Source organism: Carcharodon carcharias, chromosome 12, assembly GCF_017639515.1.
Source record: "Carcharodon carcharias isolate sCarCar2 chromosome 12, sCarCar2.pri, whole genome shotgun sequence".
Classification (NCBI taxonomy): domain Eukaryota; kingdom Metazoa; phylum Chordata; class Chondrichthyes; order Lamniformes; family Lamnidae; genus Carcharodon; species Carcharodon carcharias.
In genome coordinates, this window is record NC_054478.1 from 104162287 (window position 1) to 104189692 (window position 27406).

At 44.2% G+C, this 27406-nt stretch overlaps 1 protein-coding gene across 6 annotated transcripts in view; it reads right to left on the reverse strand.

Annotated features, from left to right (window-relative positions):
• The window catches only part of LOC121284917 (E3 ubiquitin-protein ligase HECW2-like), a 398529-nt gene that overhangs the window by 125005 nt on the left and 246118 nt on the right, over window positions 1-27406 (reverse strand). For all 6 annotated transcript variants that reach the window (XM_041200816.1, XM_041200817.1, XM_041200818.1 and 3 more), the window contains 5 exons: window positions 25517-26974; window positions 25091-25186; window positions 23028-23178; window positions 10176-10288; window positions 1278-1402 (listed from right to left, as the gene is read on the reverse strand). In XM_041200816.1, the coding sequence (XP_041056750.1) occupies window positions 1278-1402; window positions 10176-10288; window positions 23028-23178; window positions 25091-25186; window positions 25517-26974 (1943 nt within the window). The remainder of the gene's footprint in view (window positions 1-1277; window positions 1403-10175; window positions 10289-23027; window positions 23179-25090; window positions 25187-25516; window positions 26975-27406) is intronic.

Sequence of the window (27406 nt, forward strand, 5' to 3'; positions counted from 1 at the left end):
CTCTGCCTGAAGACAGGACCGACCCACGGTGCCGCAATCTCCACCTTGTTAGGGCATGGAGACAGGTCCCCAGCTGGAATGGGGATCAAAATCCATGTTATTGGCACCAGGCTGATCCATTCCGGCCATCCAGCTAACTGAGCCAACTGTCCCTCCAATGAGTCCCAGTTTCTGTGGTAACATGCACTTTTACATGCATGTTGTAGCCTGGAGCTATGGATAGTGATGGTGGAGGCTTCAATTTCTTTCCATCACATGGCCGACCAGGAATCTTCCTGCTCTTACCACTGCCATTGGCATACTTTGGAAGGATTCACAAGTTGATACTCAACCTGTTTGACTGCATTCTGACCACACCTTCCTTGACCATCCAGTCCTGGAGTGGAACTTGAACCTGGAGTTTTTCATTCAGAGGCGGGCACTACCCACTGCATCACGAGACCTCCAAGCTCTTTCCCTCTTAGCCGCTCATGTTCCAGATTTGCCTCTTGATGGCAGGTGGGCACCGTCGGTCTCCAGGGTCTCTCACCCAGACACTTCCTCCAAGCACTCAACCCTACACCCCCTCCCTCCCTTTTAAATCCACACAAGTGCAAACTGCTAGCTGGCATTCTGACAGCGCATCCCAAAGCCCTGGCATTTGAAATCGCCCCCCACCGGTAACAAGATATGATGCCTTTGCTTCTCTACCCTTCATGGCAAGGTACATTGCCTTAGCCAACAGCTGCCATGTGAATCCTGAATTGACCTGCCACTTCTTTGCTGCCTTCATAGACCCGACGGGGGTCTGATGCCCCATGCTCCCATGGGCTTCCTGTAAAATTTAAACAAGCACATAAAATAGCATTTCTTTGACACTTTAATTGGATAATTACCTTTTGGTTGGGTTGGGACACCCTTTCGTCCCACCATGCTGTATGCCCCATGCAAAATCGGAATCAGCATGAGGACGTTGGAACACTTTTGCACGTGATAATACGTGTGTGTGTCCCACCTCCAAGCCCATCCTCAAAGGGCTTGGAAAATTCTGCCCTGTCACTTTTCTGGATATTTGGGTGCACCAATTTGTACAAAGGACCAGCTAATCACTGTGTCATCGGTGCAGATGCTTGTGTGCACTCGCTCCTGCCAACAGCTCTCAAGTCTCTAATGTGGTCTCAGGTGCATTAAAAAAGTGTTTGTAGATACCACAATGTGGTCCAACTGGATTCAGTAACTGAAATAATGGTCTACAGTAATTGGCATATCTAAATAAAACAACAGAATAACGAGCTTACAGGGTTTGAATGTAGCACTGTGAAGAACTCTGGACTGGTGAAGAATTTGACAGGAGGAGACTGCAGTAGCAAATTCATCCTGGAGCGGGAGGCAGAGTGAGAGAGTGTGGGCTCTCTTCTGAAATCTGTTGCAATAAAGGGAGAGTCAAAATCTTTGCTAACTCCATTTTACATAATTCTGCACCCTCAGATATCTTGCAGAGTCTCATCTCATCAGATGATGATCACACATTATAATGCACATTATTAAACATCAATTTGTAGAATTGTTACATTTTTAAAACAGCAGTATTCCATAAATATTTATTGTGCAGACAATGTATAATGTCGCAAAAAATAAAGAAAACATAGTATTCTTGCATTTGATTTCTATGTGGTTAATGTGGACAGAAATGAATAGGAAGTTGTTTGGGTTTTCAAGTTTTAGGACACACTGTAACACTACAGGAAGTTGAAATGACTAGTCATTTTCAGCTAACCAGAGCAGTGGCAAAATCCTGACAATTTCTTTCAGAAAAGCTCTCTCTGTGTATGATTAAAATTTAATCAGACACATCCTTTCAGGGATTACATGAATAGGTAAAGATATCAGTTTTATAAACAAAGGCAATGATAAGTAATGTACTAAGATCCTTGGATTTGATGCTCCAAGTTTAATTTTTGCTAGGTTTTTGAACTTTTTATAGTCTTCAAGGAAGAAACGTTCATGCTGGGAATTAAGACATTTTCTGCTTTTTCAGGTGTGATGTTACAACATGTTTCCAACGGCTACTGCAGCCATTCTGAATTAAGTATTCATCAAATTGGCTCTGTTGTGTCAACATCAAACCATCTTATGCCAGTCACAGGACAAGCCAAATGTTCCCACACCAAATATTCTTACGACTTCTTTGAATGAAATTGAAAAAATTAATAGCAAATAATGAGCATTTCTGTGTGTTGAGTTCATACCCATAAAGAACTGGGATGAGATCACCTAAAGTTATCCTGTAAGATCAAAAAGGAGACTTACAATCCACCATTCTTGCTGAAACGATATTGATCTAAATTAAAACTATGATATCAGGCACTTTGCTGCCTCCGCTGCTTAATGCAGTGATAAGCGGATCCATTAAGGTCAGAAGAACCTCAGGTTCTCGCATCTGTACTAAGTTTGTTGCTCTCAGGCAGGCTGGCTGTAACGACAGCACAAATAGCCTCAATACTTTAGAATAGATAGGGAAAACCAGACTGTTCTTGATCACAACCCAACATCCACTGTTGAAAATGGTTGCATGTAGCCTTTGGATGAAGACAGGAACAACGTTCAGTGATGATGTAACTGCAGATGAATTGCCTAATGATAGTCCCTCTAGGATGACATGACAGAATGGCCATTTGCTCAAGATACCCAAGGGCAACCAGCATCCATGGAAATGTACCCCAGCAACGAATCAGCACCTTTGGGACAAGATGGACAGGTGTTGGTGGAGAGAGGAACTATTTTAAATGCATTAAAATGTTTGTGGTGTAGCAATAAAAATGGTGGTGCAATAGCAGGGCATGCAGAATATACCTGTAATCAGGTGTGCGCATGTCCTAGTTAACATGTTTATAATCCAATCACTTTACAGTAAAGGCTCTAATTGTAGCTCAAAATATTTGTCTATATCCCTTTTCTTTTTCTTGACCCCTTTTGGACCATTCTTTCCTGTCTCCATCCCTTTCTCTCACCCAGTAAGCTTCAGGGTGCAGTTTTACAAGTGGTGGTTGCCTTCAGATCTCTTGAGCTCTTCAGTGATCCTCTGAGAGAGACTGACACCAGGCTACCCATCTGCTTTGTTACCTATTATTCCTCCTCTCTTGGATAATTGCCCCAACTTAACCCTAGTCTTGACCCAAATTCTTTACTGTTCTTCTGCTGCCATTCCAGGATTGAATCCCATTGACAAGCTCAAAGGCCACCCTCCCATTTTCCAAAGCACCCACTGAGGCACAAGTCACTGTCTCCTTACAAGCAACCAGCTGACAACTGGGGGCTAATCTGCCAACCTCCTTCCTGTCCTACTCAGCCCAAACATTGCTTTCCCCTTGGACTTGTCTAGTAGGTCAACCAGCCACTCACAACTCTCTCCAGAATTTCCATTCGCTCCCCAACAAGGACACAGTCATCTGTGATTTTATCAGATGATTGCATTCACATCATGGCTTTGACAGAAACTTGACTCCTGGCTCCCAACTGTAGCCTTCCTGGCTGGCTATACATTCTGCCACCTGATCTGCCCAAACTCTTGTGTCTGTGTGGCCCTTGTAACTAAATCTCAACATGGTTTCTTCCCCTGCTTCTCCTTTGAGCATTGCACCTTGTTTCTCCCCTCTCTTATAAAATCCTCATTCTCTGTTACCCCTAAGCCCTGCTGTTATGTCTCACTGAGACGTCACCCACTTCCTTTCCACAGCCTCTTTAAGGAATGATTCCTCAGACTTGGAGAGTTCAATACAAGAAAGGGGGGGAACAGAAATGTAATTCAAGGATGGAGAGAAAAGTGGTAACTACGGGCCAGTTAACCTGACATCAATCATTGGGAAAATGCTGGAGTCTATTATTCAGAAACACAGCGCAGAAGAGGCCCTTCGGCACATCGAGTCTGCACCGACACATGAGAAACACCTGACCTACCTACCTAATCCTATTTACTAGCACTTGGCCCATAGCCTTGAATGTTATGACGTACCAAGTGCTCATCCAGGTACTTTTTAAAGGATGTGAGGCAACCCACCTCCACCACTCTCCCAGTCAGTGCATTCCAGACCATCACCACCCTCTGGGTAAAAAAGTTTTTCCTCACAACCCCCTAAATCTCTTGTCCCTCACCTTGAACTTATGCCCCCTTGTGACTGACTCTTCAACTTAGGGGAACAGCTACTCCCTATCCACCCTGTCCATGCCCCTCATAATCTTTTACACCTCGATCAGGTCGCCCCTCAGTCTTCTCTGCTCCAACGAAAACAACCCAAGTCTATCCAACCTCTCTTCATAACTGAAATGTTTCATCCCGGGCAACATCATGGTGAATCTCCTCTGCACCCCCTCCAGTGCAATCACATCCTTCCTATAATGTGGTGACCAGAACTGCACACAATACTCCAGCTGTGGCCTCACCAAGGTTCTATACAACTCCAACATGACCTCCCTACTTTTGTAATCTATGCCTCAATTGATAAAGGCAAGTGTCCCATATGCCTTTTTCACCACCCCACTAACATGCCCCTCTGCCTTCAGAGATCTATGGACACACACGCCAAGGTCCCTTTGTTCCTCAGAACTTCCTAGTGCCATGCCATTCATTGAATATTTCCTTGTCAAATTACTCCTTCCAAAGTGTATCACCTCACTCTTTTCAGGGTTAAATTCCATCTGCCACTTATCTGCCCATTTGACCATCCAGTCTATATCTTCCTGTAGCCCAAGACACTCAACCTCACTGTTAACCACCCAGCCAAACTTTGTGTCATCCGCAAATTTACGAATCCTACTCCCCACATAGTCATCTATGTCGTTTATATAAATGACAAATAATAGGGGACTGAGCACAGATCCCTGTGGTACGCCACTGAACACTGGCTTCCAGTCACTAAAGCATGCTTCTGTCATCACCCTCTGCCTCCTACAACTAAGCCAATTTTGAATCTACCTTATCAAATTACCCTGTATCCCATGTGCATTTGCCTTCTTTATAAGTCTTCCATGTGGGACCTTGTCAAAGGCTTTGCTGAAATCCATATAAACTACATCAACTGCACTACACTCATCTACACACCTGATCACCTCCTCAAAAAATTCAATCAAATTTGTTAGGCATGACGTCCTTATGACAAAACCACGCTGACTATCCCTGATCAAACCTTGCCTCTCCAAGTAGAGACATATACTCTCCTTTAGAGAGTAAGGGGGGATAATAAGGCATTTAGAAAATCATAAATATTAGGCAAGGTCAGCATGGTTTTATGGAAAGGAAATCGTGTCTGACAACTTTATTGGAGTTTTTTTTTAAGAACCAGTGGATGTAGAATAATTGGATTTCCCAAAGGCATATAATAAGGTGCTACATAAAGGATTATTACACAAGATAAAGGGTTATGGTACTTGGATAATATATTAGCAAAGGTAGAAGATTAATTAATAGAGAGTAGGTGTAAACAGGGTGTTTTCAAGTTAGCAGCCTATACCCATGGGGTACCACAAGGATCAGTGATGGGGCCTCTTCGTTACAATCTATATTAATGACTTAGATGAAGGTACCAAGGGTAATGTATCCAAGATTGCCAACAAAACAAAGCTAGGTGGGATAATAAGCTATGAGGAGGACACAAAGAGGACAGACAAGAATGGCCAATAAAGTCGCAGATGGATTATAACGTGGCGAAATATGAAGTTATTCACTTTGATGGGAAGAATAGAAAAGCAGATTTTTTTTCTTAAATGGTGAAGAGCTTTTAAATGTTAACACCAGAGATTTTGGTGCCCTGGTACAAGAAACACTGATACAGCAAGCAATTAGGAAGGCAAATGGCATGTTGGCCTTTACTGCAAGGAGATTTGAGTTTTAGATCATGGAACTCTTGCTACTTGGTTTTGTTCTCCTTACCTAAAGTAGGATATACTGGCCTCAGAGGTTGTAATGTGAAGAATCAATAGACTGATTTGTAAAATCATAGAAACGTACAGCACGGAAGGAGGCTATTCACCCTATTGTAAACACACCAGCAGATAAGTAGCCATCCAGCTTAATCCCACTTTCAAATTTGGTCCCTAGCTTGTAGGTTAAGTAAGGCACTTTAATTGCATATCTAAGTACTTTTTAAATGTTATGGGGGTTTCTGCTTCTACATCCTTTCAGGCATCGAGTTCCAGATCACCAACATCCTCTGGGTGACAAGAAATACCCCTTGAATTCCCTAAACCTCCTAGCTCTTACCCTAAATCTATGCCCCCTGGTTATGGATGCCTCAGCCAAGGGGAATCAGGTCTTCCTATTCATTCTATCTAGGCCCCTCATAAGACTTTAATTAGGTCTCCCCTCAGCCAAAATTAAAACACTAGCCTATTCATTTTTTCCTCATAACTAAAATTTTCTAGTCCAAGCAACATCCTTGCAAATTTCCTCTGTACCCTCTCTAGCTTAATCACATCTTTTGTACAGTGCAGTGACCAAAACTGTATGTAGACACCACCTGTGGCCTAACCAGTGTTTGATACAGTCCCAGCATAACCTCTCAGCTCTTATATACTATATATCAGCTAACTAAGGTAAGGATCTAATATGGCATCTTATTGACCTTATCGACCTGTCCAGTCACTTTCATAGATCTCTGGACATGCAATCCAAGGTCCCTCTGTTCCTCTACACTTCTCACTGTCCTACCATTTATTACTGTTGTGATCCCCGCAGATGCTGATGACAAAAAAAAAATCTGAATTCCCAGTTACCAATTTAAAGGACAAGATTTCAAGTTTTAAGATAAGTCTGATAAACCACTGGACTGTAACTAAAAACCTAAAAGCAGCATTGACTATACACTATTTCGTAGGCAACTTATAGTCTAAACTACAGAAAAGTTAACCCTTGTTAATATTTTAGTGTGACCAATAAACCTACGTTCCATGGAATTACAGCCATTATTGCAAACAATCCAGAGTCACTTCCGGCTTCCAATGGGTTCATGTTTTTCCAAGTAGTAACTTGAATGAATGTTGAAAGGTGTTTCCCTAATTTTTTGGAGAGTTCCCAAATCTACTACCAGCAGTCTGGTCTGATGATTTTTCTGCCCCTGTTCCACCAGCCTCCCCGCCACAGCCACCACCCCCAACCCCACCTCACCCCCCCCACGCAATCACACCGAGACGAATCTCCTAGATTCCTCAGATAGCTCCAGGGTTCTTCTTATCGCGTCCACGGACAGTCTATACATGGCCCAGCCAGAACTGGACACGTTTTTGCGCCTTGTTGTTGAATTCAGCAAGATCTACAACAGTGCAGGGTTTCTCTAGCGATAGGTATTGCAGGAGATGTTGCATAGTCTGTGGCTCAATTCCACATTCATAAGTTGTCGGACTGGTTGTATATCCCCATTTGCTTTTGATACCTTTGATCGACCTACACCAGTCCTAAGTCTGTTAAGGCACTTCCAGTTGCAATTAGCTCCGGGATGTGTCTCTTTGAACAGAGACATCTTCCCTCCTGCATTATGCTTTGGTAGCTGGCAGAGAACTCATAGCTTGTTCTTTCTACCAACAGCACCAACTGCAGTCCTTTTCACCCCATCTCTTTTCTCTTCAGCTCAAAAACCTGAAGACTGAAAATCTACTCACTGTCAGCACAGCTGCCCTTGCCTTGTTTCCAGGTGTGAGAACTTTGCATCTTGCTCAGTGAATTTCTTGATTTGGACCTCTCTTGTCCCCTAAGCAACCAAGCCACTCAGGTTTTATGTCAGGAAGCATTCAGAACAGGGCACATCATCCCTTCATTCCTCCATTTACTCTAAATTAAAGGCAGCCCCAAAACATAATAATCTTTTAACCTTCATATTTATAACATTGCTTAATTCCTTGCCTTGTTAGTCTTCCCAAAATGCATTACCTCACACTTCTCCAGATTGAATGCCATTTATTACTTTTCTGCCCACCTGGCTAGTCCATTGATATCTGCTTTCAGTCTACAGCTTTCTTCTTCATTATCAATCACATGGCCAATTCCTGTATCGCTTGCAAACTTCTTAATCATAACCTTTATATCCAAGTCCAAGTCATTGATATGTACCACAAAAAGCAAGGGACCTAGCACTGAGCTCTGGGGAAACCCATTGGATATAGCTTTCCAACCACAAATACACTCAACAAACATTACCCTTTGTATCTTGCCTCTGAGCTAATTTTGGATCCAACTCAACACTTTGCCTTGGATCTTTTGGGATTTTATTTTTGTGACCAGTCTGCCCTGTGGGACCTTATCAAAAGCCCTGCTAAGATCCATGGTCTATATCAAACCTCCTTATTACCTCTTCAAAAAATTCAATCATGTTAGTCAGAACCGATCTTCACCTAACAAAATCATGCTGACTATCTTTGTTTAATCTCTGTCTTTCTAAATGAAGATTTATCCTATCACTCAGAATTTTTTCCAATAATTTTCTCACTATTGAGTTTAGACTGACTGGCCTGTATTTACAGGGTTTATCCCTTTCTCTCTTTTTAAACAATGGTACAATGTTAACTGTCCTCCAGTTCTCTGGCACCATCCTGTAGCCAGAGAGGATTGGAAAATGATGGTCAGAGCCTCCATTTTTTTCTTCTCTTGCTTCCCTCAACAGCCTAGGATACATTCCGCCCAGCCCAATGAATTAACCACTTTATTAACCCCTTAACACTTCCTCTCTCATTATGTTCATTTCATTTAATACTTCATACTCCTCCTTCCCGATTGCAATGTCCATAACAACCGCCTCTTTTGTAAAAACAGGCATAAAGACTGGTATTTAAATTGAGAGCGGCGACCTCACTCCATGGTTGAAAACTCGAGGGTGAGGCCGCTTCCTCTTGGCCAGGTCGCCCTGCCACCATTTTATAGCCGATGGAATGTTAACTGGCTCGAGATGGGACTTCTGCCCTCATCTGGGAGGACCTACCACCTCCTAGAGCTAACAGATAATCAAATGGTCAACAACTCTCTCATCCCGGAAGCTCCACCAGGAGCGAAGGCCACTACAGGGATTACGGGCAGTCTGTCAAGAACAAAAGCCAAGAACATGGACTTAAAAGCAAGTCTGGGATATCGTTGGGGGCTAGGCTGGCAGGCACTAGTAAGGGGATGAGAAAGGGTGGGTTCGTCAGGGCACTTAGAGGGGGAATCCCCCTTTGTGGCAGGGAATGGGGGGGGTGGTGATTCTGTTAGGCACAGGGTGGTTGGGCATGAGGAACCACCCACTCAACCCACAAAAGGCTGCTGAGTTTCACTCAATAGAAATTACTCATCCACAGAGGAAAAACGATATTATCTAGTACTGCCCAGGTAGAGAACTGTTGCTATTAGCCTGTAATAGTGAGACTGACAAAGATTTCAGAACTAAAATTGTTAGATTTAAAGGTTCAGTCAATCAGTTGGAATTTGCTGGAACGGGTTATTTTGTGGCCTGCCCAGTTGCTGACATGTTTTCAGGGCATCTGGGACCTTAGTGAATAACAAGACTAACTGTGGATTCCCTAAATAACACATCTGAATTAAGGATTGAGAAATAAACAGCTAAAGGACTGTGAGGGATTGTAAATTAGAGCAGGTGAATTCAATGTCAAGTCGGATATTGATAAAAAAGAATGGGAAAGAAGGATTGGATATAGAGAGAGAGAGAGAGACAGAAAGAAAAAAGAAAAAAAAATAAGAATTTAAAATTTGTTATTTCTAAAATCTCCAGCAATAATTCCCTTTCTTAAGGAATGAGAATGCATGCTTTTTAATTGTTCACTTACTGCGCCAGATGGGTTGATTGGCAGTCACTTACAATGAGCAATGTGTGCTATTAATTACAAAACTTGAAATATGATTAAGGGGCAATTCATGAGTAAATGCAGCAACTTCATGAAACTCATGGAAAGGTTATGAACAAGATGCCATTTTCACAAAGCAGATGGCAAAACGGTGCAAACCTCACATAACTTGTGGTACATGCTGATACTTCTTCAGCAAATCCTGGTCCACTGTTACAAATAGGTTATAACTATTTCTTTGTAAACATGGATGAATTTTTTGACTTTTTTTTAAATAGATAAGTACGATCAACCTTTGTTTGGTTTCATATTATCACATTCTTTTTCAATTACAATGTTTTAACCCCAACATAAAGTAATGAATGCAAAAATTTTACCTGAACTAAAATGAGCAAAATGACTTTCATCTCCAGTTCCTGGGTCAATACCACTGGCTTGGCCAGTGTCCTCCGACCTCTCACTTGTCATTGTTCGGCGAATACTCTGATACCTGAAAAAGGTAAAAGAATTTTTGTGGTCTTTACTTGCTGAAAATATTTGGAGATTTCTGCTACTGCACATACCAGCCTGCTATTTTTTTTCCCCATTAAACTGATTCAAATGAAAATTCAAGATTGGTGACCACAGAGCACAGAAATCCTAAGTAAGCCCTTATCACAGTAGCAAAGTAAAAACTGGATGCATTTTTAAAGGCTGCATATTGCACCAAGGTATTTACTCACAACTTAAAACACCAGTGTTTCATACCCATTGATGAGAAATTCGGGGGCAGGTTTGCCCCTGCTCCAGTGAGTTATCCAGCTATTTAACAGCTGTTGGGCCATTAACTGGTTTACTGGCTTAAGGTAGGACTTCCACCTCCATCTGGGCAGGATGTCCTGCCTCTGCAAGCTGTGCTGGTAATCAAATAGCAGGCAGTTCACTGGTCCCAGCAGCACCACTGAGTGCGGTGGCCATTGCCAGGACTGAATTCAGTCCCCAACTGCGTGAAGCCATGGAGCTGGAGTTGGGGTGGGGAGTGGTTTGGTGGGGCCTATCTAGGAGGCCCAAGGTGGGGGGAAACTTGTTGTGGAGGTGCCTGGTAGACAGACCAGATTGGAGGGGGGGGGGGGGGGAATAAACTATGTGGGGGTGTGGGGCCGTTATAGAGGCCTGCCCCCACATCAACCCACACAGTGAAAGCTGCTGGACACTTGGCATGGGCCTCAGCTGCCACTGATTAAATCACGGTGGCAGCAGAATGAGGGCCCTTATTTGGCCACTTAAGGTCCACAATTGTCCCCAGGACAGGAGGGCCTCTCACTTTTTCGCTGACAGTAGTAAAATTGCGGTGGGGGCGGGGGGGGGGGGGGCAGGGGCAAGGTGTAGGCTGTGGGCATGGCACACATGGCATGGCACCCAATATTATGGGCCACAGCCCTGCACCCCTACACCTGTCAACCCACTCCCTGGGGGCCATAAAATACAGCCCATTGTCTGGTGATCACTCTCAATGCTTCTTTATGTCTACACAGAAGATCAAGTGAACAACTCACCACTGAGAAATCTAAGGGCCAAGTCAGTGCTGCTGATCCCCTGGACAGCAGTTACACCAGGGGTGCAGAGGGATTTAATAATTGGGAGACTGGACCCTGTGAACATTATTAAATTGACTGAATTTCGGTGCTGGGATTGAAGCCATTTCATGCTTTAAACTCTCAGATTTCAATGAACACCTGGCACAATTCGGGGTATTTCCCATTAGTAGCCATTTAGAATGTCAGAAGAGGAACCTTCATTGGTGATGCTCTCAAAGGAGAACAAGGTTTAGTATGCATTCTATCTGCAATGTTTACAATACCTCCTTAGTGTTGGTGTCATAATAATTAGACACTATTCCATATCTGAAATTTATGCTAATATTATTGGGAAAAATTTGGGATTTATTTTAATTCCTTCATGCAAATCTGATTTTTAGAAATTTACAAATACAGTATTTCATGCGATGCACTAAATAAATATCAACAAAAGGTTTACCACCACTGAGCCATATCTGACACACTAGGTAACTAATCGTTCAAAAATAAACAGCGAATTTGAATTATACTGGCACCAGGATACAGGTTGCAATGGCTGGTTGGAGTCAATCACAACAAGCTCATCCCTTCAACAGACACCTGGTTTCTTTCCAGATTTTTTCCAGCTTTTTCTAAGATATTTCCTTCCTTCAAGATATTGGCTTTAGCTTTACTATAAGTTGAATTTGTGTCCTTTAGAATTCTATGGCTACCTTTTCCTATGCAATACCTAGGTAAAAGCTACTGAGACTTTGGGATCATAGTGGAGAACCCTTACTCTGTAACTCTTTCGAGTACAAACCTGTTTCCATTAGTTTCAGATGAAGTTACATTGTTTCATAGTTTGCCATTGTGAGATTTGAACTCTTGATAACCTTTTAAATGAAAACCAAATCAACAAAATTGGGATAAATCAGGCACAGTTTGAACTCTTGATCTTGGGGTTACAAACCCAGTACCATAACCACTAGGCACCCATACTCTGTATTCTGGCTACTAGAATATATCACATGCCACCACATGACTCATATCTGAAAAGTAGGCTGGAGACTTATCCTTACCAGTCAGGGACTAGGGATCTGAGATAAAAAAAAGTCTTATTTAGATAGCACAGTAAATGTAATAAAAACAGTGAATCATATAGTTTCCAAGTGTCCTTGATGCACAAAGTAAATACACAACACACTTTCTAAATGTAGACTTTTAAATATAAGCTTACTTCTTCGTTGTGAAACAAGCCACAGTCTCTCACTGATTGAGTGTGTTGGCTGGTTGGTGTGAAACCTAAAAATACTGTTAGCTAGTCAGCTGCAGGTGAAACACTGATTGATGACTCACCACAGGAGGCCCGATATAAACCCACGACTGGAAATCCCTGTGACTGAGATCTCAGTCAGAGAGGATTACAGACAATGAATCTTCCCTCTTTTCAAAAATCTCAGACAAAACTATCAAACTCACTATTCCAGACTTCGGCTTGATTTGGATCTGTGCCAAGGTGGCTCCGAACCACACAATCTAATTAGCACACCCAGCAGAAGATGGAGAAATCTTGCAGTGACTGTAACCTATTTGTTAAACTGAATAGATTATATGGATTGGTATCTGAGCAGCAAAGTTTCACAACAAGCTTTTGATAGGATAATGCATCTAAAATGACCCCACTTGCTCACTAAAATGTATGTAAATTGCCCTAACCTTGCAGAAAGTAATTAGTGCTGGCTGACCTCACAATTAGGTGCCCTGTTTTAACCACTCATGTTGATTCTAGCCACAAAGAATCAATAATAGAAATAGATTATAGATAAAAAATGGATTTGTGTCACATTATCCAATTTTCAAACCTTAGCCAGGACACACTGCTATTGCTGCTGCAATGGCCCTGGTTTGCTCCCTCCCATTTGCATTACGGAAGTGGTCATACAAATCCAGCCTGCTTTAGCCGTTCCTAACAAGGACTCCTGTCAAATTCCTATGCTTCCAATGCTGCTATGGCTTCACCCCAAGCCTTCCTGGTCGAACAGCTGCTGCAAAGGTCTCAGCTACTCTTTCATCTTGTTGGTCCATGGCCCAGGTCTGAGGTCAGATACTCCTCAGTTCACGAGAATGTTTTCTTTCCAACATGATAGTGTTCCCATGAAGATTGGGTAAGAAATGGGGAGGTATAAGAAATAGGGAACAGGAAGGCAAGGAAGTAGTGCAGAAGGGGGTAGAAGGAAAGAGATGAGAGCAAGAGGAAGTGAAGAGGGTAGGGAGAGAACAAAAGGAAAAAGTTAGTGAGAGAGACAGAGGAGGTGGGTAAACGGGAGGAGAAAGAGGAGGCGGAGAAGGAGAAAAGTTAGCTGGACATTTAAAAATAAATGGAATAAAATTTAGGTGAGCTGTATACAGTATCTTGGCTGTTGTCATTAAAACGGACCTCAAACCAAACCTAACTGCAAGATGACCAAGGACATTTGCGTTGGTTTTCTCAAAGTCAGCCTGGAGTCAGCCACAGAGCTTTATCATTTGCATCTGAGTTACAACATGGGAATAGAATTGTCACAGTGGTTAGCAAAGTCAATGCTGTACTCACTTACAGCTAAACAGCAATATGAGCTGTTGTGCTGCTTTAAATAGAACAATACGGATGGCTGAAGCAGTAGTGCTTTTAATAAATACCTATCTCGTTTAACAGCATACCCGATGTTGCTGCACTGCTGCAATTCCAAAAGTGCAAGAGGTCACTGATGGTTACCATATGCCATCCTAAGGCTATCTTTAATGTCAGTATGTGATCATGGTTGTGGTATCATGGCGTGATGTAAGTTACAGCTTGAATATGTGCCCTGAAGTCTGGTTATACATGAGATGCAGGAAGACAGCTGGAAACAAAGAGCAAAACACTGCAGATACAAGAAAACTGGAAGAAAAACAGTGAGAGAAACATTCAGCAGGTCAAGTAGCACATGGAAAGAACAGAAGAGTTGACGTTTTGGGCGTGAACACTTTGTCAAAACAAGGAGCTGCAAAATTGTGCGATGGTTGGCATGGGCAAGGAATAAATGTGGAACAGGTGGGGAGGCAAGCAATTTCAGATCACCTACCTTGTATATAGTACCTTTGGATAGTCACACATTGTGCATGTTCCCAGGGTCTCCCTTACACCATCCGCCAGCGCTACATCCAATTCACCAGCCATTAAGCTGATGCTTGCACACAGAGGACGGAATCATCCCTGATTTGCACAAAGTGCGGCAATGGGCGTGAGAAAAGACGTTTTTCCTGCTGGCTGCAATGGCGGGTTTTTGCACCTTATCCTCCACTCACCAGCATGTCCCACCTCATTAATAATGCGTGCACGGGAAACACAGCGGATCGCTGGCGGACTGGCTAGGATCTGCATGCCACACTGTGACCTCAGTGTTTCCTCACTCCGGACACCATATTTAAATCGCACCAGAGCGCAGCCCCCGAATTTAGTGACACCTCTCTAGGGCACCTGCTGGACACAATGGAAGCCCACCACGAACTCCTCCAGTCCCGCCAGTGAAGACCAGCCACCAAGCTCATCAATCCAGCATGGGAGGCGGTGGCAGCAGTGGTCAGCGCCAACGCCCTCCAAAAGGGGGCAGCACCCAGTGCTGCAAGGGGACAAATGATCTCTTCCATTCTGCCAAGGTAAATCATTCTTCTCATTGCTCTCAACTCACACACTTACAAACCCATCACACACCCACAGGGTTCGCACGCACTGCCAGCTCAAGGGACATCACCACTCACTCTCTCACACAAATACGCTCAACTCTCCTGCCCATCGTGTCCTCATGCTCCATTAACACTTCACACTTGACGCATCCTTCTCATGTGGCCTGGCGGGCATCTTGCTTATACTCTCTCCACCTGTCTCCATGCAGGATAAGTTGCCCCGCAACAACAGGGAGACGGCCCAGGCTGGGGGAGGAATGCCTGACATCAAGGTCCTCACAGCCTTTGAAAATAGAGCCATCCAGCTGGCTGGCGAGGATGTGGACTGTTCCTGTGCTGACAGTGAGGTCAGCAGCACTCAATCAGGTGAGGATCCTGCACTGCAACATCCATCAGGCAATCACATTGTGAGTGATGTGTCCTGTTTCAGTCCCCTGCCGCGCACTAATTATCTCTCTTTTCTATCGCAGACACATCTGGGAACATCAACTCCAGCCCAGAGGACACCTTGGAAGAGGAATCTGCAGATACACCAATGGAAGACCCGTCACAGTGCTCACTCATCTTCCACCAGCGCAGAGACACACACCTCAGTGGGACCTAGTTATAGATTAGCCCTAGGGGTCACAATCTGGTGTGCACACTGCACTCCCTGATCCATAGCAGGCAGTGGCAGGGAAATCCAAGGGTCCTGACACTCAAAAGACAGCTGGAGGGCAGGAATCCACTGAGTTGGAGTCAGGTGAGGAGCCTCTAGACTCGGTTTAACCTCAGTTGCTGGAGCTGCAAAGACAAGCTCAGGAGCATTGGGAAGGGACGTCTGCTGCACTCCTCAGATTGTGAGGCACGATGGAGCAGTCCGAGCACCTTCAAGCTGAGCTGATAGTGCCGGCATGTTAAAGCACTGAGGTCAACACTGTTAGGATGGTGGATGCCATGGAAACCTTGGTCCAGGGCATTGCTCCTGCACTGCTGCAGGGGCTGCACACTATCGTTGAGGCACTTGAGGGGGCGGGGCACAGTGAATTCATTCCAGCTGCCCCTTTCTCTCAAGGAGTCAGCCAGGGGCCCTCGGGCAGTCATAGGGAGGAGGGTAAGGAGATGCACACCCCGTGGCCATCACCCAGCTGACTCCAAGAGTGCCCAGCACATCCAATTTCCCTCTCCCTGTGAGCCCTGCAGCTCCAGCTCCGCAGGCAGAGGAGGGTGCCGCTGCCACACAGCAGGACCTCAAAAGCAGGCCGGTGCCCTCCAGGTCTCAATCCTCCATATGACATCTGCCAAGGTCATCACAGACAGGGCGTAGCAGTCAGCAGGCTGCCTTCACCTCCACTGTGGGTGTCAGGGGAACACCAAGATGTAGCGGTAGGGTTAGGAAAGTTAAGAAGATGTAGTTGCACAGCCTGAGCAAGCATTAATCACTTGTACATAATGTTCACTTTTGCAAATAAACTCCCCAAGAATGTCTCCTTGTCTATGGCTCCTTGTTCTGATAAGCAGTGTTCATGTTGCTCAGATGTGAAACCTAAATTTCTGCACAAGATGAAGGCAAGTGGTTCAGTCAAGGGCCTCTTCCCTGTGCAGTGTGTAACACCTTCAGACCAAAGTGATGGTCTGGTTTCACAGTCACTCAACACATCAGTGATGCCTGAATCTCCACATGGCTTGTCATTGCTGCCAGAATGTTGTGGGCAGGCATCACAGAGTTCCATCATTCTCTCTGTGAGCTCTCAGCACCTTTAAGGTGGGGCTGGCCCCCCCATCTCTTCAGCATCTGTGTCTGGTGATGGTGTGGTCCTGAAGAGGACAGGTGCTGAAGGCTGACAAAGGATCAGGCACTTTTAAAGTTTCACTGCTGTGTCTCCAGGATATGACTCTGGTCACAAAGTGCAAGCCTCAGCCAGACAGGAGTCAGGCATTCACAGATACAATGTGAAGAACTATGAGGTGTCCTCACTGCATTTTGTCATCATCCTCCTGGAATCTAGCGACTGTTAGGGCCCCCGCTGCGTCTCCATGACATGAGCCTGAGCACTGAGGTTATGTACGCTGCCATCAGCCAGACAGGCCTGAGACATTCACAGATGCAAGTTGAGGATGTCAGGACTGTCCTCACTGCATCTCGTCATCATCCTCCACGAATCATGCAGCTATTAAGACCTCACGAGCGCACCTGCCTCATCTGACCACTTCAATGTCCTCAGCGCCGGCATCCTTCTCTTCGAGGACCTCAGCACCCTCATCCACTTCGACGTTTTCCTCATCGGAGGAGACGTGCAGCTCTTCCATTTCCTCCTCAGCCAGGCCCTACCCCATTGTAGTGCCAGGGCTACGATGATGCGCAACATCCTCAGTGGATTGCATTGCAGTGCTCCATTGGATCTGTCACGGCACTGGACCTTCATTTTCAAGATGTCAATCGAGAGCTCCACCAAAGTCCAGGTTGCGGCATGGGGCATGTTGTACCGTGTCTCTGCTGCAGTCTGAGGCCGCCCCACGGGCATCATCAGCCTCTGTGGGCCCTGGAAGATATCAGGGATCTGAGACCTGCTGAGGATGTAGAAGTTGTGGACACTTTCAGGGTATCGCGCTCAGACCTGCATAGTGCATTTGTGGTGGTCGCAGACCAGCTGAACATTCAGCAAGTGGAAGCCCTTGCAGTTCACATACTGAGCTGGTTGTTGCCATGGGGATCTAAGCACCACGCAAGTGCTGTCAATGGCACCCTGCACCTGTGGAAAACCAGAGATCACTACAAATTCCAGCGCTCTTGCTTCCTGGCTTGCCTGATCCCGGTCAAAATGCACAAAGTTCTGTGCCTTCACAAAGATGGCGTCCGTGACCTCCTGGATACATTTGTGTGTGGAGGCTTGCGAGATCCCACAATGGTCACCTGTGGAACCCTGGAAGGAGCCACAGGCGTAAAAATTGAGCACTACAGTCACTTTCACTGCACCTGGCAGTGGACGTCCTCCAAGTCCCCGTGGTGGCAAATCCTGCAGAGAACAGCATATGTGAGCAACCAGTTCCCTAGACATGCGCAATCTGTGGCAACACTGGTTCTCAGTCATTTGTAGGAATGACAAGCACCATCCATAGACCCTGGGTGTAGTGAGGCACCTATGAGCGACGGCTCACTGTGGATCTTCATCTGCTTCTGGAAGAGGCCCTGTTTTCCCTTCATATTAAGGCCGCTGCTCCTCCCTTTGCCAGGCCAGGTGGCTCCATTGCAATCTTCTCTGCTCCCTGTAAGCCATGAGTCAGGCCGTTAGGTCACCAGCTTCCATGATCCTGACGTTCTCCTCCGGCATAATCAAAGAGAGACACATGTGGGTTATCATATGTCTCCTAAGGACCCCTCTTGGTTAAGTCTTTGGCTGCGTATCAAGGCCCTTTCACCATGCCGGAAAGTGCTAGCCACCACTTGGATGGTCAGTGTTTAGTGCACTCATTGGCTGTCCAAAATCCCACCCACCTCCACGTGGCCGATTGGCAGCAGCTTGGGCCACTTGACTGCATGCTGTGCTCTCAGCTCAGGAGCAGGCATTATCCTAACCTGCACTGCAAGGCTGTGCTCTTAGCTTGACTATGAGGGTTTCTGGTCCAAACCTGAATAAATACATTGCAGGGGGCTGTGATCGCCTCCAGCAGTGACTGCACTATCGCAAGGGGATTCTACAACTTGCCCAGTTGTCCAATTGTACTGCTGCCCCCTAAAACTCTCATTAATTTGCAGTCTGTGCCCGAGGGGTGAAAAGTTCTGGACTATTTGGTGACACATTCATGCTTCTGCGTTGTTTGAGTGGGTAGAAATGCTTCAGATGCCTGACTCCAAGCATATCAATGGAGCTGCTCCTGAACGGTCTCAGCTGCGAGAGAATGGTCATTTTTGACAAGTTTTTCCAAGTGTGTGGTTGCTTACCTCACAATCCATGACCCCCCAGCATGGGCTTGTGTATTCCATCAATCTGTGCTGCCTTGACACCTCCCCGCCCCCCCGCCCCGGCCCGAACCCACACTGGAGCCCTTGCCCCGGCACCACACTGAAAACCAGCTGAGAAAAAGCAACTTGCCTGTGCACTCCAACCCCCGAATATGCGGCGCCTCTCCTTGGTGTCCTACAGGTAATCCTCACAGGCGCTGTGCAAGGTTGTGTGCACTGACCTCAGAGTTCCCCACGAAGTTCAACTCGTCAGGTGCACATCTTTTAAAGGCAGTCGTAAAGCACACTGTTCTGATGTCACACCAATGTGGGAATTAAATTTGATGTGGAGGGGAAGATTCCAACGTGATACAAATCTATTAAAATTAAGTTCCTGACATTGGATAGTGAGTAACGCGGCCCGCCATTGACGGGGGGAGGGGACAATCGCACTCAGGATTTACATCACCAGGAAACGTGACAAGGGCCATCTCGCGATATTTTCTGCTCATGCTGCCAATATGCCCACCGCAAACGTGAGCGGAAAACTCCAGCTTTAGTCTGTACCTTAACATTACAATTGCCTTCCCTTGTTTTTTGTCTCACATTTGATACAGGTTTTGGAAAGGCTGAAAAATATTTAAACTATTTTCAGCTTTTCTAAAGTGTGCTTGACATTCTGCTCCTCCATAAGCTACCTGCACTGGATGGCCACATCTCCCCAAATCTTTCACGAAGCCCTTGAAGGGATGTGGGATCCCACCTGCCCCTCTATCAGTGCACTCTATGTCAGGGCTGAAGATATCAGTGAATATATTTGAAATATATAAATGATCTGTCCTTGTTAACTTGGGCCGTGTCAGATCAGTACACTAATAACACCTGAGAAACAGAGGCTTCATAATCTTCACACTCAACAACTTGGTCAACAAAGGTTGATCAAAGTGGAGGTTTTAAGAAGAATCTTAAATTAAGACAGAAAAGTGGAGATACCGAGAGGTTTAGGAAAGAAATTCCAGAGTTCAAAGTTTTGGATGATCTTACATTTACGGATGTTCAAAGACGGGAGACCAACGAGAAGAGGACTGATATAGTTGAGCCTGGAGGTAACAAAAGCAGATGGGCTGAGTTATGGGTAGAAACAAGCAATGTTAGGAAGGTGGAAGTAGCCCTTGGTGATGCAGTGGATACAAGCTCAGAACAGGCTCAAGAAACAGGTGAAGCCAGAAGTTAGAACAATTGTTCTGAAAAGCTTATGTCTGAGCCTTGGTTCAACCACACTTAAGAATACAGTGCACAGTGCTGGTCTCCAAATTATAAGAAGGATACAGAGAAGGTGCTGGAGAAGGTGCAAAAAAAGATTTACAAGAATGATACAAGAAATAAGGGGTTATAACTATCAGGAACGATTGAGCAGATTGGGGCACTTTTCTCTTGAAAATAGAAGAATCAGGCAACTTATTAGAAGTCTTTAGAATCATTAAAGTGTTTGATAGATAGATGCAGAGGTGATTTGTAGAATTTTCTCAGCCAGGTAGAGGCAGGTTCTGGGGAATGCAGGATGGGAATGTCCCAGAGAATAACGTCAGGTCTTGATCCCAACACCATCTCACCCTCTTCTGGGGCAGATTCTGTGCCCTGCGGTGAACCCCTGTGGGTCTGGTGGGAAAGCAATTGAGTTGATCAAAAAGTCAATTAAGAGCCTTTTTACCATAAATTCCTTTTTTCCCCAACAGTGTACGATTTCCATACTGTGTCTGTACCTCACCAGTATTGCCAAAGCAAGTGCACAGCAGGAAGAGCTTCTACAGAGAAACTGACAAGCTGGGCACACTTTGGTTGGTTACAATGCAGATCTCCAGCCATAGCCATTGAAAGGCACTGTTCAAAGTATTAATTCTCTCAGAAAGTGCTTTCAATGCTTGACAGGTGATTTCCAACTTCTTGGAAGGCGCACTGTCCAGCACTTCACTAACTTTTAGCAATACTTCACTGTTACCAGCCCTCACCACAGCATGGGAGTAGCTTATGCAGCCCCACCTTCCAACTCTGCTGAGGAGCAAGAACAGAAGCCACACCACTGCCAACAGCTGCAGAAGCAACACCAGCACCAGCTGTTTTCTTCTCATCTACATGCCCAACCACAGGGCAGATGTGATGGACTCCAAGATACATCTGGAAGAAGGCAAGACCCCCTGTACAGGGTCTTTAGGCAGAGGATTAGTTCTCTTGTCATGTCTGAGCACTAATGCCTCAGGAGCTCAGGCTCTCCCAGCAAGTCGATGCTGATATTTGCAGCCTCCTGGAAGAAGGCCTCCCACCCAGTTCAGCAAGTGGACACACGTTACCAATGGCCAACAAGGTACCTGTCACTGGAGAGCCACCCCAACCCCTTCCCCAGATCGATGCATCTTCTCAAATATTGTGTTCTATTCTCTGGTAAGAACAGAAAGCAGAGAGATGTGAGTGCTCATAATGGCTTGCATGGAATAGACGGCAATTTGTGGAGGCATTGGTTTGAGAAAGCAACAGGCTGAAGGTGACTGAGTGTTGGCTGTTTGGATGGGAATATGAGGTGCCTGCAGAGAGAGAAATGAATGGAGCTGAGAGGTGTGTTGACCTGAGGAGTGCTGTGCAAGAGGATGCTGGGAAAATCAGAGTGTGGGGCTTGACATCTGAAAGTGTTACACCACTCACCTGTCATGCCCTCCTGAGGTCCTGGATCCTCTTGGTGCACAGTAGCCAGGTTGGAGAAACCACACTTCTGCTGATGTTCTCAGCCATTTCCTTCTACACTTGTTTGGTTGGAGAGGCTTGACTCTTCTTCCCGCCTGTGGAGAGCGCAACTCATTGTAGCCCCTCAAATTCCACAGCGAGACCTCCAGGTAAGCGTAATGGACCCAAGGAACAGCATTTCCAGATCTCCTCTCCAATCTTGCGTTTACTGCACTTCAAAAATCCAAGATCCAGTGAGCCCTTGCAACCTATACTGGGACCCCTTTAGTTAGAAATTGATCTTTCAACAGAATGGACAAGACATTCCTCTGCCCTTCCTAATTGGCTGGGTAGTCCGGAGGAGGGATGCAAATGCTGTTGCTCTGGAAAAAGCCACAGAAAAGCCCACCCATTAGGAAACTGGGTTCCTGACCCCAAAATTGTCCTGCCATTTCAGCAGGAGAAGATTCTGCCCAGTATTTCCACTTGCGTGAGAGTCTAAAACTAGGGGTCATAAATAAAGCACAGTTACTAATAAATCCAATAAGCAATTTAGGTAAAACTTCTTTATACAGTGAATGGTTAGAGCATGATACCACACTGGACTAGGTAAGGCGAACAGCATAAATGCATTTAAGGAGAAGTTAGGTAAGTTCAAGGTAAGAAGGATATGCAGATAAATAAGGTGGGAGGAAGCTCATGTGAAGGATAGACCTGTTTCTGCATTGTGAGTTCTATGTAATTTTCTGTTTCTCAAAGATGAAGTCTGTGGCGATGAAAAATTTCTACATTAAAGTCACATCAAGTTAGAACTACCACATCTTGTTGACTGATTTCAAATGTCATGCACAATATTTCAACTAATTGAGAACTAATCAGTTCTGAAGAAAGGTCATACAGACTCAAACGGTCAACTCCTTTTCTCTCTCCACAGATGCTGTCAGACCTGCTGAGTTTTTCCAGCATTTTCTGTGTTTGTTTCAGATTTCCAACATCCACAGTATTTTGCTTTTATCTTAGAGGATTGAACCTGTTGGACAAGCTTGCACTTTATTACTTTGCTGCCCTGAGATGGCCTTTGACAATGAAACGCAATACCAGCATTTTACGTCCACTCGCACATATGATGGTGCTGCAGTTCAGGATTTCATAAAACTTATCTCATCTCACTTTTCTGGTTGCTATTTCCAGGTCAGGTTACAATCAGCCAAGTTGTGTTTGACTATCCCTTGTTTTGTCTCACTCTTGGCTAGTCAGTCTGACAGTGGCAAGCCAGTTATCTGAAGAGACTGTATTAACAAATAATCAACAGTTGAGCTAAAATTAGGTTCAGATTACTATTCATTTACCTTCTATTAAGTTGCTCCATCTGTTGGATTGAATTGGAACGCTGAACAATTTGTTGACAGGCAGGAGTTGTGGGTCTTTGCCAAGTGGTCGTCCTGTTCACGTGGTCTACGTAAAAGATCCGGCCATGGCTATCAATCCGAGCTTCCCAATCTGTCGTGTTAAAAAAGTAAACAACTCAAAAGGCAGAGTTATGATGGTCAGAATCTGCTACTTAGGAATTATAACACATTCCCAAAAATAACTTGAAGATTTCAACTTGTGCCAGCCAAATTTGACTGCTTGAATGTATACCTTGAACAAAGATAAATTATTTGATGACAAAAGTGCAGAAGATTACATCTTAACAGAAAAATGAATACTGCAGCTACTGCGCTAGTTTAATATTTGTATTTTAGCTAGCCCATCTTTAAAGGTGTAAATACTGTACATTTCTAAAATATTTCATAAAGTATTTAGAATATTGCAGAACCTAATAGGTTTCCTACAAAATGGCTGAAAAATGATTTATAAGGAGGGCTATGATAAACTCAAAACTATAATTAATATTGATTTTAATACATTAGGGCAAATGCATTAACATCTGTGATTTATTTTTACCCCAAAATGTATTCTCTGATGTCACCTGACTGGTGGTACTCCACCAAGAATTCTGAATGACACAAATCTAAAAGATTCAACCTTCTTCCATGGTAATGCCTTTTATAACAAGGTTGTGTAAAACAGGATCTTGTTTGGGAAAATACTGTAATCCCCCTCTGACCATTCAACCCTCATCTGCCCAGGTAACTGGACCTTTGTTTCAACATTGCAAAGATATGCTCAACCAGGTCACTAATGCCCATGTGTGCCGCTTCATCTTACTCTTCAACTGCTTTGTGGCCTTTTTAAGATGATCCTGAGCCAGGTCTGAGGAGGTTATTCTTAGACCAAGTTGAAAATGACCTGATCATCGGGGGGGGCTCCATTATAACTTCAGGTGCTTCCCAACTGGAATAGGAGGAAAATTGAAGGGCCAGTCACAAACAACTGTCCGTAGCCTGGTTAGTCGCATGGGAGGAAAGTGTTTCATGAAAGGAGACTTGAAAAGATGAAAGGAAAGCAAATTAAAACTGACCAAAACTTTGAAAATATTAACAAGCACAACAAATTCTACTTTAAGCTTCATGGCTTGGTAGCACATCTGTTTTGTAAGATTTTGTCCCCTCCTGCAACCACCCCCCCCACCCAAATTCACTATGTTATGGCAGAACATAGTAACCACTTAAGAGCTGAAAGATTAGCACCTTTCAAAAGTTGGAAATGAGGAGCAAATTGATCAAGCTAGAAAAAATGGCTTTCTTCATGCGCAGGATTTTTAAGAAGAAAATCAATTCCTCTTCAGTGATCCCATGATCACACTGAAAAACAATTAGGTAATTGCAATTTAACAGGGGCACCATTCCAAAGATATTTTTCCAACAATTTTCTTTGACTCTTTCCTTTCTAAAGGTGGCATTTTACACTGGGATATGGTACTGAAAATTGCAGTAATCTCCTTATACTTCATTCAGGTGCTCATTCAACAAGCTGCAATCAACAACTTGCATTTATATATCACCTTGAACATTGTAAAAAAAAGCCCAAGGTGCTTTCATTATGTATTGATTGACATTGACTATCAGTGGGCTATTCAACTGATAGGGACCATCACAGGAAAACCCCTCATCATACACCAACACAGTTGGCTGCTAAATAACAATCAGAAATGGTAAAGCCATGCAATTTTCTACTCTGTTGCTGAAAAAGTTAAGCCCAGTTGAAGTACCTCCATAACTGCTCCAGCTTAGAATGGAAAGATATTACTACATAAAGGGGACATGTCAGAACTGTACTAAAACATAATAGAGGAGCAGAATTTCCACAGGTGGTCCCAGATCACTCACTGTAAATTCTGCAGAAAACTTTTTTCTGTCAATTCTCCAGAATCTCCACGAATCTTCCTAAGTTATCACAAACAATCAGGAGAACCCCTGCAGGAATAACTTGTGAAAGTATCTATTCTGAGCAAATCTGATAGACTCACTTGGTGGTAGCGGTTCATCAATACGCTGATAACGAGTCACGTCTTGCCGCACTGAGGGTAAGGATCTCAAAGGCTGGTGGGTGCTTGATGGAGAATCTAGCCAATAATATTTTAAAATCATAAAAATATTTCACAATGTATTAAAATGATTCTTATGAAGTTAATCAATATTTTAATGCAAATTAAGCTGCCACACCTCTGTATCACTTTTGATGCAAACTGCCACATAGGTAAAGTCATATTTTTTTACTATTTAGGTTAAAGATACAAGTAAAATAATATTTTTGTCTAGTGTAGTTCATCAAAACACAAATTGATTTTTTTTGACATGCTATTTAAATTATTTACCTTGCTATTTGACTAATTGGCTTCAAATTATTTGAATCTTACATGCAATTGTTCTACAATAGTTTTCTTTAAATTTACCTGGAGTATCACCTTCAGCCTCTGCTGTCGCTTCACTTTCCTCCTCTGGAGTCACTTGGGCAAGTCTGGCTTCTTCTTCCTGTGATAGGTCACCTGTTGTGGCTGCTGCTGCCTGCAAACTTCTCCTCCTCTGCCAAATTTCTTCTGTTTCAGGTACAGAAGGTAATGCATCCAGCTCAATAGGTGCTGGCTCCTGTTGCTGTGCCTCATTATTTTCAGTTTCTTCACTCTCTGGAACATCTGTAATACCTTCAGAATCTTGGTTTTTTGCATGAGCGTCAGCCACTAAGTCAGCCGGACAGGCACCATCTTCCTCATCCTGTGAAGAGAATGCTGGAGTTTCGGAGAACCTGGCACTTTCGAAAGAGGAAAATCGTGTGGTGCTTTCTACAGATGAAGATACCCTTGTTGTGTTGCCACTTCCATTGCATGAGCTGTCAGCACCTTCCACATCACTCTCTCCCTCTGGCCGAGTGCTGGCCTCACTTACACTCTCAGTGCGGGTTGTATCACTTTGTTCATTCTCTGATGACAGTTGGGAACGTTCTGATGTTTGATCAACTGATTCTGTTTGTGTGAGCAATCTCTCTGCACTGTTTCCAACATCAGCAGTTTGATCAACTGTAGTCCTGGAAGGCTCTGAAATTTGTTCATCTCCTTGGCAGGTACTGGTCACAATATTATCATTACTCTGTAATTCATGATTGTCCTGTTCTTCTTCATCTCCAACCAGTGCCGTTGAAGAAAGGTTACATAGCAGTTGATGAAAATTCTTGTAGGGAAAGCCTGATAACTGTTCACATGCTTCATCCGAGGCTAATACCTCTTCAGTTTCTATTAGATTTATCTGAGAGTCAGAAGGCAGTCCAAAATGAAGTTGACCTCCATTTCTGTTTTGTTGATTGTCCTCATTACCAACGTCACCAGAAGGACAGTTAAACTGTATACCATTTTCCTCACTTTCTCTTACTAACTGGAATCCATAAGCCAATTCTTGATGCAGGTCATGATCTTCTTCATCAGAGTCTATATGAAGCATTGCATTCAATCTAGTGTCGGTTGGGAAACTGCTTCTCAGTTTGGGAGATGCTCCAACTTGATGCAGGTGAGCTTCAGCCAAACTTGGCTTTGTACTTTCATTACTATCAACTGTATCAAGATAATCATTCAATGATTCTTGGCGATAGGTTGAATGTCTTGCTGGGGATGGTCTTGTTACTGAAGGTTCACCATGTGCTGCAGCTTTACTGTCAATACTTCCAATTTCACTGGTTGCACTTGGAATGGGCACTGCCCCACTTTCATTCTGTAGAGGTCCATTCACAAAAACTTGCATCTGGTCAGGATGTACTGCTGATGCTAATGGATCTGGCAAATCTTCATCATCAGATGGGCTGCCTAAATCTCCATTTTCAGCACTTGCTCCAAGATAAGCACCCAAAGTCTCAGGAGAAGCATCTATTAAAGACAATGTATAGGTTTCATTTAGAGTACAAAAAACCCTACAATTTACTGTCAAAGTAGTCATGCCCTATTCTGGGCCTACATATTAGTGATGTTAATTATAGAGGTACTGTAAGGTCACTCAGTTAACTAAAAAATAGACTAAACACAGCAAATCTTGCCTATTGTACTTCCAGCTAGAACAATCAACACATCACAACAGGGATTTGCAAGTTAATGCTTACCTTTTTTCCCCAAAAATATGTTTCAGACACAGACCTCGCACTACTATTCCTTGAGTCACCCAAGAACCAAACAGGACCATTACGGCACAGAAGGCAACCATTCCGCCCAATGAGTTCATGCTGGCTCTCTATAGAGGAATCCAGTCACTCTAATACCTCCACTCTACCCCCATTGCCTTGCAAGTTTATTTCCTTCAACTGC